Source organism: Natrix helvetica, assembly GCF_964273705.1.
Source record: "Natrix helvetica genome assembly, chromosome: 5".
NCBI lineage: Eukaryota > Metazoa > Chordata > Lepidosauria > Squamata > Natricidae > Natrix > Natrix helvetica.
In genome coordinates, this window is record NC_138551.1 from 86234224 (window position 1) to 86249165 (window position 14942).

The 14942-nt window shown below is 43.6% G+C and overlaps 1 protein-coding gene across 5 annotated transcripts in view; it reads left to right on the forward strand.

Moving 5' to 3' along the window:
• The window catches only part of PALD1 (phosphatase domain containing paladin 1), a 181646-nt gene that overhangs the window by 137964 nt on the left and 28740 nt on the right, over positions 1-14942 (forward strand). For all 5 annotated transcript variants that reach the window (XM_081954018.1, XM_081954017.1, XM_081954016.1 and 2 more), the window contains one exon: positions 10425-10580. In XM_081954018.1, the coding sequence (XP_081810144.1) occupies positions 10425-10580 (156 nt within the window). The remainder of the gene's footprint in view (positions 1-10424; positions 10581-14942) is intronic.

Sequence of the window (14942 nt, forward strand, 5' to 3'; positions counted from 1 at the left end):
GAACAATTCCCCCTGGAGAAGTATGGCCTATGTGGTTGCTAAGAGTCAACACCAACTTCTTGGCATAGAAAAATTGTATTGCTTGACCCAGCTCCACAAAGCAGAAATCATCTCCTGTGGTCTAGCCACTACATTATGATCAATCATGAGATGGAGAATATACTTAATTCCTTCATTTAACTGCCGGCTTTGGAACACAAATATATAATCTGAGCCTTGTATTCATGGATGTTGAAGTCAATTTCATATTGAAACTTATGATTGTGGTAGTGAATGCAGATGGTCCAGCTCTCAGAATTGTAATTCTTGAATCAACTAAGGCAGTTTTCGGTCACATAGTACCCATATTTCTCTCTCCACATCTTCCCACTCTTGTTTCTTCCTTAAGATTTTTATGTGTAAGTCCACGGTAAAAATGGAGGGAAAACTATAGCTTTATAAACTGCTTTGGAGGACTATTATCAACTACATCTATACATCTATGAGCCACGGTGGCGCAGTGGTTAGAGTGCAGTACTGCAGGCTTCTTCTGCTGACTACCAGCTGACTGCAGTTTGGCAGTTCAAATCTCACCAGGCTCAAGGTTGACTCAGCCTTCCATCCTTCCAAGGTGGGTAAAATGAGGACCCAAATTGTTGGAGGCAATATGCTGACTCTGTAAACCGCTTAGGGAGGGCTGTAAAGCCCTGTAAAGTGGTATATACGTAAGTCTAAGTGCTATTGCTATTAGGAATTTGACTGTAGAATGGGACTGGCAAACATTCTAAGATTCAGTTCCAAATATATAGGCATTGTGTCATCGTCTTCCCCCCATCATCTAACACCATCACCAAGTACACCAAACATAACTCAAATGTGTCCCAATTCAGCAAGAGGAACAGGAGAATTTTCAGCTATTTTTGCAACTTTCTTCTGAAAAGCGAAAGAAACAAAGTCTGAAGTTAAATGGGATTAGTTCATCCGTGGGAATATCATATGCTACCATAAATATTCATGATCAAGTTAGAGGATTTGCAACCCCTTAATAACAAGTATGAATTTGGCCCTTTGTCGTGTAATATAATGGCCGCTAATAAATCACTTTTGACTTCTGGTGGCTTCATGTTTATATAGCTTTCTTGGCAACATTATATGACAGATTTGCTGTCCTCTGTTTCTGAGATGCTTTTTTTTTTTTAAATTAGCACCCAGTTCACTTTCAGATTCCTTGGCGGTTTCCCATCCAGGTACTAACCTTGCTTAGCTTCCAAGGCCAGACAAAGTCACTAGCTTTCGTGTGAGCGCAGTTGTGTAATCTTATAATTCCCAGACATTGTGTACTACTTCAAGCTAATTCCTTAAACATGGATTGATGGGTCCCTTGGGTGCACCCACGCATGTGCAAATGAATGCATATAAGCATAAAATGCAAGCAATATTAAGCTTAAAAAGAAAACACACTTTATTTAATGAATAAAGTGTATAATAATAATAATAGTCTTTATTGTCATTGTACATCATGTATACAACGAATTTGGTTTATTCATTAAAAATGAAACTCAGTCAACTGAACGTTCAAAAATGCATCACAAACACCATTGACTGGTGCTAATGGTTGATATTAGTTGCTGCCAGCGTCTTAGGTATCAACCAGGTACCTTCTTAAAATGTACGATTTTCTGAGTAGCGTACTTTTTACAGTTCTGCTGGTGTTATTACAGAAAGCTGCAATTTCTTGATGTATTTCTTGATGTATTGAACAATTCTTATTATAGAGTGTCCTACTTGTTCCTATCAATAGATTGCAGATGTTCTGCCTGAAAAGAACAGGATGGGGCTAATCACTTTGTCAGAATAATGGAGTTGAACGGGACCTTGGAGGTCTTGTAGTCCAGCCCCCTGCTCAGGCTAAAGACCTTATACCAGTGATGGTTAACCTTTTTGGCACAGAGTGCCGAAACTGGAGTATATGCGCCAGAGCGCCAGAACCGGAAGAGAGCAGCTGGCTGGTGTGCATGTGCGCCGGACCAGCTGGCCAGTGTACATGTACATGATGGAACCTGGAAGATCAGCTGGCGATGTTGCGCATGCCCACAGAGAGATTTTCTGTGCCACCTGTGGTACGCGTGTAATAGGTTCACCATCACAGCCCTATACCATTCTGGATAAATTTAGGCTGTCTAATCTCTTCCTAAAAACCTCCAGTTATGATGGATCCACAACTTCTGAAGGCAACCCATTTGTCAAGCGCCAGTGAAATCAGGAGATTCGGGCTGTTCAAATGAGTCTAAAGATGTATCGCAAGCTCTCTACAAGAATCTGACCAACTAATGTTCAAAGGAAATGAGCGGGAGATAAGAGAGGCATTCAAGGTGGGCTGGACTTAAATCTCTTGGGCACGTAGGGACTCATGACTTATGGCTCATTTGGCCCCCTCCCTCGAGCTAGCTTGGTCATCTCCTACACCACACCATTCCACTGATTAATTGTTAGCATAAAACAGAGTGTAAAATTTCAAAGGAAATGTCCAAGTGTTCTCTTAGCAACAAGCAATGTATTACTTTATAAGGTGAAAGTGACAGAGCGTCTGTTTTTCTAAAGTTCAACCTGCACTCAACTGCTACTTCAGACTGTCAACTTGAATGTTATGAGAGGCACTTTGCTGATGTTGTTTCTGACATCTAGTCTCATTCTACTAGAACAGTCTTGAATACCAGGGAGGAAAAAAATCACATAAATATGGTTTAAAAATAACTGCCTTCCAAACAACCCATTAATATTTGCCTTGAAATGAATCTAATATGCTTTTCCATATGTGGCTGCTGAGACATTTTCATAGGTTGTTATTGTTGTTAGTTACGAAGTTGTGTCCAACCCATTGTGACCCCATGGACAATGTTCCTCTAGGCCTTCCTGTCCTCTACCATCCTCTGGAGTCCATTTGAGCTCACACCAACTGCTTCAGTGACTCCATCCAGCCACCTCATTCTCTTTCGTCCCGTTCTTCTTTTGCCCTCAATCTTTCCCAACATTAGGCTCTTCTCCAGTGAGTCCTTCCTTCTCATTAGATGGCCAAAGTATTTGAGTTTCATCTTCAGGTCTGGCCTCCTAAAGAGCAGTCAGGGTTGATCTCCTCTAGGACTGACCAGTTTGATCGTCTTGCAGTCCAAGAGACTCGCAGAAGTTTTCTCCAGCTTCATAGTTCAAAGGCCTCAATTCTCTGGCGCTCAGCCTTCCTTATGGTCCAATTTTCACAGCCATACATTGCAACTGGGAAAACCATAGCCTTGACTATATGCACTTTTGTTGGCAGGGTAATGTCTCTATTTTTTAATATGCTGTCTAGATTTGTCATAGCTTTCCTCCCCAGGACCAAGCGTCTTTTAATTTCTTGGCTGCAGTCCCCATCTGCGTGATCTTGGAGCCCAGGAAAATAAAATCTGTCACTACCTGCATTTCTTCCCCATCTATTTGCCAGGAATTGAGGGGGGGCGGGTGCCATGATCTTAGTTTTCTTAATGTTGAGTTTCAAGCCAACTTTTGCACTCTCCTCTTTCACCTGCATCAAGAGGCTCTTTAGTTCCTCTTCACTTTCTGCAATTAGAGTGATACCATCTGCATATCTGAAGTTGTTGATATTTCTCCTGGCAATCTTAATTCCAACTTTTGATTCATCTAGTAAACATTATAAGTCCAGAAGTCTTTGCCATAATTGGATACTAAGCCAAAGGAAAGAATGGAACTGTTGAAGCATCTAGACAGGATTTTATTTGGATTAAGCACACATATGTGGAAATATGACTTGTTTACATGTAGGCAAGGATCCTTTCATCCTGTGACTGTCAGATTGGAGCAGGGCATCCAGTCGCAGTATTGACAGTTCAGTGGAGTATCAAGTAGAGACATGGAGAAAAAGTTGCTGCTCTCCTTATGTTGCTCTGCTTGACTGTCTGAAAGCAGTACAAGGGGATGTCTGCTTGCAAACCTGCTGAAATGTGTGATTTAAAAACCAGACAGAATTCTGGCAAATGGACACGACAGTGGAGGTAGGAGACGGCAGATGCTTTAAATAGGAAACCGCATAGTAAGATCAGGTTGCTACAAAATAATGAATTCAATATCTTCTGATTCTTTCTGATCTTCTAGCAGTTACCCCACGGGTCCATTAAGTTTTCAGCAAGAGAGATCACAGAACATTTCCGTCTTTATCTTATAAGGCTACAGCTGGGCATAGATATTTCTGAATGCTATAGATGTTGCATGGGTGCTGAAATAGAATTAAATGTTCTATCTCTATTCTGTCTGGGCTGTTGGGTAGCTGCTGCTGGACCCAAATTCCAGCAGAGGAATCTGATTTTAGAATAAGTCATTTCATTACCATTTGAAGTTTTCTGAGGTTTTTGAATCATATTCGCCTCCATTTCCTTCTTCCACTTAATGTTTATGATTCAAAGAAAGCAGCTGCTTGAAAAATTCTGATCTTAATGTGATTTTAAAGTTGGCTTTGCAAACATTGATTTAATTAATTTATTTGGTAAGGTCACACTTGGAATACTGCATTCAGTTTTGGTCGCCACAAGGTAAAAAAGATGTTGAGACTCTAGAAAGAGTGCGGAGAAGAGCAACAAAGATGATTAGGGGACTGGAGGCTAAAGCATACGATAAACGGTTGCAGGAACTGGGTATGTCTAGTTTGATTAAAAGAAGGACTAGGGGTGACATGATAGCAGTCTTCCACTATCTCAGGGGCTGACACAGAGAAGAGGGACTCAAGCTATTCTCCAATGCACCTGAGGGTAGGACAAGAAACAATGGGTGAAAACTAATCAAGGAGAGAAGCAACCTGGAACTAAGGTTGGCGCAGGAGGGTCGCATGCGCAGGGAGCAGGGAAGCACGTGGGGGGGGGCACGTGCACATTGCATTTGTGGGTGTGGACTTTCGGCACGCGAGGACAAAAAGGTTAGCCATCACTGCTTATTTTTATTTATTTATTTATTTATTTATTTCTTGGATTTCTAAACCGCCCCCTCTCCCAAAAAGGGACTCGGGGCGGTGTACAGTCAAATGCAGATAAAAATACAATAATATAAAACAATTAAATACATTTGGATGGAGGAGATAAGGCTGTACAAGAAATAAATATACTATAAAAACCCTAAAAACATCCCCAATTAAAATACCCAGACCCAATTAAGATATATCCCCGGGAGGTAAAACTAAGAGAGTGCCAGGCCAGCTGATTGAAATAGATGAGTCTTTAATTTTTGACAGAAGGAACGGAGGTCGGTGGTAGTTCGAATATCAGGGGGGAGGTCATTCCAGAGGGTTGGGCCCATCACAGAGAAGGACCTACTCCTAGGTGTCGCCCGCTGGCATTGCCTAGCGGACGGCACCAGAAGGAGTCCCTCCCTGTGTGAGCGGATAGGTCGCAGGGACGTGTGTGGTAGGATGCGATCCTGCAGATAACTAGGTCCTATGCCATGGAGCGCTTTAAAGATGGTAATGAATACCTTGAAACGCACCCGAAAGGCCACAGGTAGCCAGTGCAGCTCGCGCAGGAGAGGTGTTACGTGGGAGTAACGTGTACTCCCCATGATAACCCGCGCGGCTGCGTTCTGAACTAACTGCAGTCTCCGGATGCGTCCCAAGGGAAGCCCCATGTAGAGGGCATTGCAGTAGTCCAGGCGAGACGTCACCAGCGCATGAGTGACCGTGCGCAGGGCACTCCGGTCCAGTAGGGGGCGCAATTGGCGCACCAGGCGAACCTGGTGGAACGCCCCCCTTGCCACGGCTGCCACATGGTCCTCCATTGACAGCCGGGCATCAAGGAGGACGCCCAAATTGCGCGCCCGCTCCACAGGGGACAGTTGTTCGCCCCCTATGGCCAGCGATGGTGTCAGCTGGCTGAACCGAGGTGCCGGTACCCACAGCCACTCGGTCTTGGAGGGGTTGAGTTTGAGTCTGTTGTCCCCCATCCAGACCCCGACGGCTTCCAAACACCGGGACATCACTTCGACAGCCTCGTTGGGGTGGTTTGGGGTTGAAATGTACAGCTGAGTATCATCAGCGTACAGGTGGTACTCAACCCCAAAACCACGGATGCTCTTATCAAACCTGTTTGAGTAACATGCTGTGAATTCCAAATTTGGAAAAAACCCCAATGCTGCTTTAAATGAGCACAACCCTAATTTAGGGGGGGGGGGAGTACACCTCTCTCCATCATCAGATTTTAGTGAAAAGCAACCAAGGAGTAACTTTTTGCACATGTTAACTGCTTAGTAGACTACCATCACTCTGGCTCTTAGAAAGGAATAGCGGTCTTTTTCTATTTTTGTTTCTAAAAACCTGCCTACTTTTGTTGGCTTACAAGTGGGAGTAAGCCCAACAGAGTTGAGTGAGTTTTACTCCAAGGTAAGCAGGCACAGCTTTATAGGCTTAGCCTGGCCCTCTTTAGACAAGGAACTCATTGTGCTAGGGCTTGGCTTATTTACTGATTTTTATGAAGGCTCCAGATGGCCTTTCCTCATTTGTGAATCCCCATTGTTTTTCCCCCCTTCCTTCCCCCATTTCTCCTACTGTGAAACATCCATGAAAGAAGAAAAATGGTGGAGTGGCTCCATAGAATACCTTTTATCTGGCAGTGTTGACGCCATCTGTTTGAAGGCCCCCCTTTCCCTGATAATTGCATTATTTCCCCCAAGCTTCCGACCTCTTTCTTGTTTGCTTTCGTTCCGTTCTATAAAGCTTTAATTGCTAATTTCTACTTATAGCAAAGTGGTTACTTTGAGCTGGAGGCTGGGCAGTGTTTACATTCAGCCTGAAACTATGAATACGGACACAGCTACGGACGCCGCTGAATGTCTACCTCAGTGATTGCTGTTGTGTGGTCATGACTCAGCCGAGGTCAAGGTAGGGACAGAAGGGAGGATAAGGCTAATTCTTGGTTGCTGAAGTCTTTTCAGGAAAAGCAGCACTATATAAAACAAGCGTTTTCAATTTATAGCTCGAAATCTCAACTGCCTATTCCTGGTTCTCCCCTTCCTCCCCCCCGCTTTCCACGTTTATAAAATAAAGTGGATGTTGGCAACATTTTTTTTTCTATTTCAGGGGTCTCTGTGTCTAAAGAAAGAAAGTTTTAGCATGGAGCACAATTTAGTGGGAACTTGGCTGACCAAATTTAAACGTGACCCGGGGTTAGATCCTTTTCTAAAGTTGCTGGTTTTGACAACAGGAGCTGCTTTATTATTAGTTACTGAGGAAAAGGGAGGTTAAGGAAGGAATGTGGCTCAAAGGATGCTAGCCCTGGGTGGTTGTGGGACTGTAATGCTTCTTTGGAGGTTCTAGCACAGGGGTGTCAAACTCATGTCATCATGACGGTGTCATGTGATGTATCGCAACTTTTTCCTCCTTCGCTAAACCTGTTCTGACCTAAGCTTCCCCAGCAGCATGGAGCCAAGTCCTCGTCCCGATAAACCCTTTGTATTTAATTTACAGTGAATTCCTCTCCAGCAAAGTCCCAGCCCAGAGTCTTTCAAAGTAGTTCACAATTACCGATCTTTATCAGGCTTGGAGAGTGGCCAGGCCGATATCTTTCAGACGCCACAATACTTGGCAAGAATGCAAGAATGAACTAATTGTCTCCTGCAAACACCCCTCCCCTTTCGCTCCTCTTTTCACCCCTCCCCTTTCGCTCCTCTTTTCACCCCTCCCCTTTTGCTCCTCCCCTCCTGGAAGGGGCCATTCACCGTCCACCTGTGGCCTTATTCCTGAGTAGACCCTTGTTCCTTAGCTGTTCCCTTCGTCTGGCAACTCTGTGCATGCGCACACTGGGAACAGGCTCCAGCAGTTCATCTGCCTCACTGAGGTCTGACTTCGAAGGCAGCTGATAACTGTCAGATGGCTCTGGCCGCATCTCCGCCTGCGACACAGAGGACTCGTCAGAGCCTTCCCCAGACTCCAGGACTGGCCCGTGTTCTTCCCCAACCTCCTCACTGGCCAAATCTGCTGCCAGCTCTGCTGGCTGCTGGTAGGCCACTACAGCATCCATACTGGGGTAGCAGGATCCAATCTGGTGATAAATCAGCACCCCTGTTAATGACAAGGGGACTGGACTCCAGCATGGGTCCGAAAGCTTGGAAGAGTAGTTGACTGACCAAGACTAAATCCTACAACATTATCCTGGGACACATACATTAGCTTTCATTCGTGAGACTGTGGTAGGCTGATAGGGAAGCTTGCAAGCTGCTTCCAGAATTGGGCATTTAATATGGACAGGTATTAAAACAGGAAGGCTGAACCAAGTCTGAAAGTAATTGTTTTCAAGAGTCACTGCCACTTTGATTTGCAGGAATGCATTTTTTTTTTGGTGTGGAAAGATTCAGGATTCAAAAGAAATGGACATTCTTGATCTAGGGAACGTTCATTTATTCAATCATTCATTGGTTCATTTCTCCCTCCCGCCACCCAAAAAGAAATAAAACAACATTTTGTGCCACCCCAATGCCTGGGCTTCCCTTGATCCTTTCAGTTGATTAGTGTGAAAGTGCCAAAATCAGCCAATCAAATCTGGCTAGAGCAGAGGTGGTATTCTACCGGTTTGCTCCGGTTTGCTCGAACCGGTAGCGGAAATCACGGGTAGCTTTGCCCTCCCGCCCCGGCTCTAAGGCATCCCATTTAGGTCCTTTTTAGCGAAAAGCACATGCACGGTAGCGCATGTGAGCGAAGCGAGTGAGTGTGCACGCTCATATTTGCAAACCTGCAGGAAAGGTAAGTAAATACCACCCTTGGGCTAGAGGTGTGTCCTTGCTTAGCAGCTGTGGTGATATTAGAAAGCAAAGGGGTCATCAATCCCAGCTTAGCCCCTTGTCAGTGTAGTTTTGATTTAGCGTTTCAAATACAAAACATTTAAAGGGTACTCTTGTGCCATTCTGCAGGACAGGTGTGTTCTTAGCTTTTATGGAATGTGTCGAGCTTTTTGGCAGTAAACTAGTACATCTGAAAATGCACAATTCTCACAGCGTCTTTTTCACTAAGATTTATTGGGAAGATTCAGTTTCACAACTGAACTATTTCCTTTCTGGAACCCATAAATCCCTGTATACAGTAGGATGGCTTTTCTTTGTCTAACTGCTTTCCTTTGATCTAATGGAGATTTTCTTTTTTCACTGATACAAGGGATATTTTCAATTGTCTATTCACGTAACAGTTCTGGACTATCACTCTACGAATCCATTCCTCTGTATCATGTGATACATTTATCATGCTTGTATCTCCCTCAACGTTTGGCACAAATTTTAGCTTTATAGATTGTTAAAATCTATAAGAGGTTATTGTCACACTGAGTTGAATCTAGGAACAGGTCTTCCAACTGCATTTTTGACTTGACACTCCTATAAAGCTCAATATTGTATCTGAAATTCCATGCAAAATGTGTGTTGCATTACTTCTGAACTGTGGATCTTTCAGATACATTACATATGTGGTGTTTGTGTATGTATATGCATGTATGTATGAAATCGCCATCAAATTGAACTTAATCCATTTTTGGCAACAATGTGGACATGGTCTGCTATTGCTGATTGGTGGGATTTTAAAAAAAAATTCATCCTGGTACTCGCTCATCCAAATGCTAATCAGGTCTAGCCAAACTTTGCTTTTGACATTAACCATAGTTGAGTAGGTGCTAAGCAGGCGTGGGATTCAGCCAGTTCAGACTGCTTCAGGCAAACCGGATGCTAATTTTACATCTGGTTCGCCGAACCGGTAGTTGCAAGGACTGGCTGGCCCCACCCACCCCTCCCAGGAGTCTCCATGCGGTCCATTTTGGATGCCAGGTAAGTGCAGGGCCCATGTGGAGGCTCTGGGAGGGTGAAAAATGGGCCTCCTAGAAGTCTAGAAACAGGCCCGTTTCTGGCCTCAGGAGGGTCTCCGGAGTCTGGGGGAGACCATTTTCACCTTCCCAGAGGTTTGAAGAAGGCCTCCGGAGTCTGGGGAGGGCAAAAAACGGGCCTCCCGGAAGTTCTGCAAGCCCAGAAATGGGCCTGTTTCTGCCACTGGAGGGCCTCCGGAACCCAGGCCGTTTTCACTCTCCCAGAGGCTCAAAGAAAGCCTCCGGAGCCTGGGGCAGGTGAAAACGTCCCCTCTGCCATGGTTCTGGAGGCTGAGTAGGCCACGCCCAAACCCACCCAGCAACTGAGCAGAGAACCGATTGCTAAAAATTTTGAATCCCACCACTGCTGCTAAGGAACCACTTTGAGAGCTGATCCCAACCGTTCTATAGCTTTTGATCAAGAAATAATCCCCAGAATTGTGTCTTGAGCTGTTACAGTTGTGTTTTGATTTTTTTTTCATACTCTTTGTTAAAATGCAATTCAACCTGCCCATCCAAGAGTTGAAGGGCATCTGATTCCTACCATTAAAGCCTTTTTAAAATTACTGATTTCAGGGGAAAACTGCAAAGGAGGAAGCAGAGATACAGACCTTACAGCTAAGGAGCCTGCAATTCTTGGAACGCTATATTTATCTCATTCTCTTCAACGCGTATCTTCACTTGGCGAAAAAAGACTCCTGGGCGAAACCTTTCAGTGTCTGGATGCATGAGGTCAGTAGTCTCCAATGCCAACTGATAGCACTTGGATAAAATTTTGTAGATTTTTGATTTTGTTGAGCAATGCTAACCTTAGTGAATGGGGGAGTTAATGCAGGCTGGAAATATCTATATCTGAAGGTGAATTTGCTCTCAACAGGAGTCATGGTCTATTTCCCCTTCTCACAGCTTAGGTAGTCTAAACTCTGCACTTAGTCACATAGTGTAGTTTCTGGATGCAATTTTTTCAGATCAGAGCTTGTTGAGATGCATACATTGTTTGCACATATTTTGAAGCAGTATAATATTCTCCGTGGATACTTAGATAAATAAATAATAGGATGCAGTGAGAATTTGGATCTAAAAATCAGTGTATCAAAGACCAAGGTTATTAGGTTTAATAGGGAAAGGTGTGAACTTGAAATGTAAACAAAAATATATTTTAAAAAATGAAAGCAAATGGATACATTTTCATACCTCCGTATTACATTAATTAAAGATAGAAAAGTTGGGAGGAAGCACCAGCTGCTGATAGACTAGTTGGTAATATGTGGTCTGTTATGAGAAAGAATGTTTGTGAAGAGAATTTTAAAAATGCCAGTAATATATTTCATTAATATTTTTTTTAAGTTTTATGCATTGGGGAGAAGTGTATGTCGTAAATAGGAAGAGATGGGTCAAGAAAGAAGGGAGGTGCGAATTAATATGGCTGGAATACACAAGTGGGGTAGCAGGTACAAAAGAAGTACGTTAAAATAGTTTAATCATATAGAGAGTATGAATGAGGATGGGATTGTGGTAGGAAGAGTGAATGTTTCAGGAGGAAAGGAAGGAATAAACTACCATTGAATGGAATTGATGAGCTGAGAAGTTTAAAAGCCAAAAGGCAATTTACCATATGACTGAATAGTATCAATATGATAGAAGAAAGGAAGATTTGCCAGGACAGAAAGGCAGGGAGATGATTTGGTTTGCACTGCTGTAAGCTAATAATTCTCCTATTTTCATTTCTTTGGTTTATTACTTTGTACTCATTTTTCATAATGTTCACATGACAAAGGAAACAGAGTGGTGGATATGTATATCTTTACTACAAGGCAATTGAGTGTCCATAAATAAATGGAAGGAGAAAGAACCAGCAGCACCTGGGCTTTGTTCCTTGGTTAGAGTTAAGTCATGGGTATGCCATGATTGTTGGGATTGGTGTTGTGGCCCACCAGCAGCCAGCAGAGCTGGCAGCAGATTCAGACAGTGAGGAGGTTGGGGAGGAACCTGGGCCAGTCCTGGAGTCTGGGGAAGGCTCTGATGAAGGCTCTGTGTCGGAGGCAGAGAGGGGGCCGGAGCGTATGCCAGCTATCAGCTGCCTTCAGAGGCAGACATCAGTGGGGCAGACAAACAGCTGGAGCCTGTCCCCAGTGTGCACATGCGCGGAATTGCCAGACGAAGGGAACAGCTAAAGAACAGGGGTTGACTTGGGAGTAAGGCTGCAGGTGGAGGATGAATGCCCCCCCCCCAGGAAATAAAAGAGGAGCGAAAGGAGAGTGGAGTTTGCAGAAGACATTTAGTTTGCTTAATTGGTTTGTGACTCTCTGAGACTCCTTGCCAAGTTTTGCAGATATCTGGCCTGTCAGCTCTCCAAGCTGATGAGGTCTATGACTGTGAATCCTCCCTCAAAAGACTTTGTTGGCTGTGGATGAGCAGAATTCACAATAAATTAATAAAAGGGGATTTTGTCAGCACAAGGAGTTTGCTGCATGCTTTTGTGGAGCCTGGGTCAGAACAACTGGGAAGACTGTATAGAGAGGCCAAAAAAGCAGGTTGACAGAGAGTGGTTAACACATGCATTAGGTGGATCTGTGCTTCCAGATTTGCAGGATTTAATGGGACCGTCCAAAGATGTCTTGGAGCATCTCTCAGGAACTTAACAGCTTCTGGGTTATAGGTTCTCAAGTAGACTTTCCATGCTTATAAATGTGTCTTGCTGGATTTGGCATTTTAGTCCACCCATCAAGTCCTTCCCAAGGACCCAGGATAGGCAGATGTTGTTGTTTAATAAATTAAAGGTATTTTTGCAGGATTTATAGTAAACTGTTCCAAGTAAGTCTAACTTTTACAATTGAGTATGGTAAAAAAAAAATTCTCAAGGGATACTGCACATGGTTTTGGATTGCACCCAAAGAACCTATTACTGTTAGTACTATCTTTGTTTTCTTTTGCAATAGTCATTCTACTTCTATTTACAGTTCTTTTTATTCTGTGATTTATGTCCAGTTCTTTCTCTTTTCCTTTGTCTCCAGGTATTGCAATGTCCATTATCCAAACTTTTTTTTTGGCAATTGTTAAGTCTGGGGTGTCGTGACACTTGTTTTTTGAATTCTAAAGTCCCAGAACACTTTAGCTTCTTCATTTTCTATGACTTCATCTGTATTGTGGCACCATCCTTTTTTTGCTTGCAAACAAGTAGTCTTGCAGATATTCCAATGCACTGTTGTTGTTGTTGTTGCTGCTGCTGTTGCCATGCCTTTGTTTGTTTGTAATGCAGTCTTCTTGCAAGAGCTGGCTAGGTGGTCTCAGCTTCTTTGCAGAGACAGCTCTTGTCTTCTCAATTCTGGTTTTATATGCATTTGTTTTAAAGGCTTGTTCTTGTGCAGCCAGAATTGGCCTCTTGGTCTTTTTTTTTCCAACTTTCCTGCTCTGGCCAGGTTTTGTTGTTTCTTTGTTTGCTCTTCTTGTGCTTTAATTGACATTTAAAATGTGGATCTTGGTGTTTGAGTATAATGTTCTATATCAGTGATGGCAAACCTTTTGGGCACCGAGTGTCCAAACCGGAACGTGCGTACATGCTCGTGAATGTGCCATTGGAGAAGGCCCCATTCCAGAGCGCTGGAGACCCAAAGACCAGCTGGCTGGTGTGCATATGCCTGTTTTTTTTGGGCCGTTTTCAGGCTGATTTTTGGCACGAAAACAGCCTGAAAATCAGCCCAAAACCGCTCTGAAAATGACCCTGAAAACAGCCCTAAAAAGGCCCCAAAACAGCCTGGTTTTTTGGCCATTTTTCAGGCCGTTTTGTGGTGCTCTAGCACCCGCGAAGACCAGCTGTTTGGCGCACATGTGCACAACAGAAACCAGAGGAGCAGCTGGTGATGGCACGCGTTCCCACAGAGAGGGCTCTGCATGCCACAGGTTTGCCATCACGGTTCTGTATGCTCCATGATCCTGCCATGCAGCAATGTAGTTTTCCATCAGGGAGATAGCTTTGCTGAATAATTACTATTGACCATTGGATGATTATATTAAAAAATGGGCAAGTATAAAGACTTTTGGACTTTATTGTAACAGAGAGGACCAATCTTTCTTTCTTTAAATATACATATATGTACAGTGTGGAACAGTGGGGTGACAAACCTTCCTAGGAACAGCATTTTATAGTCTTGATTTTTTTGTTTCTAAATTTACATGTCTGCTCTCTTAAAACGAATCATTGCTCATAGCTGGTTGTAGCTTTCAAAGAGATCCTTCACAGGCCTAAAGAAAAACCCTGTTTTCCATCCCCGGTCATTATTGTTATGGCAGAATGCATTATTGTTGCATTCCTTGTAGATTCATTCCCATGAACAACAGCTGTTCTTGTAAACTTCTCGATGATGTTCGTTATTTCTCCGAATATCTTTATTGAGTAAGCCTGTATGGCAAAGAGCAAAAGGCTAAGCCAAGTGGCTTCAGACGACCAGGAACTGTCCAGAGCGTCTGACCACAAGCCAGATGTTTTTGCAGCTGTGGACAGGCAAGGGGGTAATTATGTTTGGCCATTTTAATGAGAGTGATGGGGACAATTGGTGGGTTACAGTTTCCTTATTCCTGACTGCTTTATATGTCTGCAGCCCAGGGGTGGGTTGCTGCTGGCATTACTGCTGGTTCGGTGCGCAAAAAACGCATGCGTGCGAATGTGCAAAACGGTCTGCGCATGTGCAAAACATTAAAGAATGGGGGGGGGGAAAGATTTGTGCAATGAAAATTGTTCTGCGCATGCGCAGAGCTGAAAATCAAGATGGTGGCACCCTAGGAGAACTGATTCAGGGGCATGGCACGCCCAGTAGGAACCCACCACTGCTGCAGCCCTTGTTCTCTTTGGGGAAATGGCAAAACCTCTTTAGCCGATATACCCAGCTGAAAAGATTCAGCTAACTTCTTGCAATAATGCAGTCCCAGGGTTTAGCTGCAACCCCTAATTCTAAAGAAAGCATGTAAGCAAGACATCTGATCATAAATCTTATTTTTTTGGATCTAGGAAACCTCCACCTAAACATGAAAGTCTCATGTACACCAGATCCAGAGTGAAAGTAGAGAATATGCTTTGTTTTTCTTTGTGATAACTAT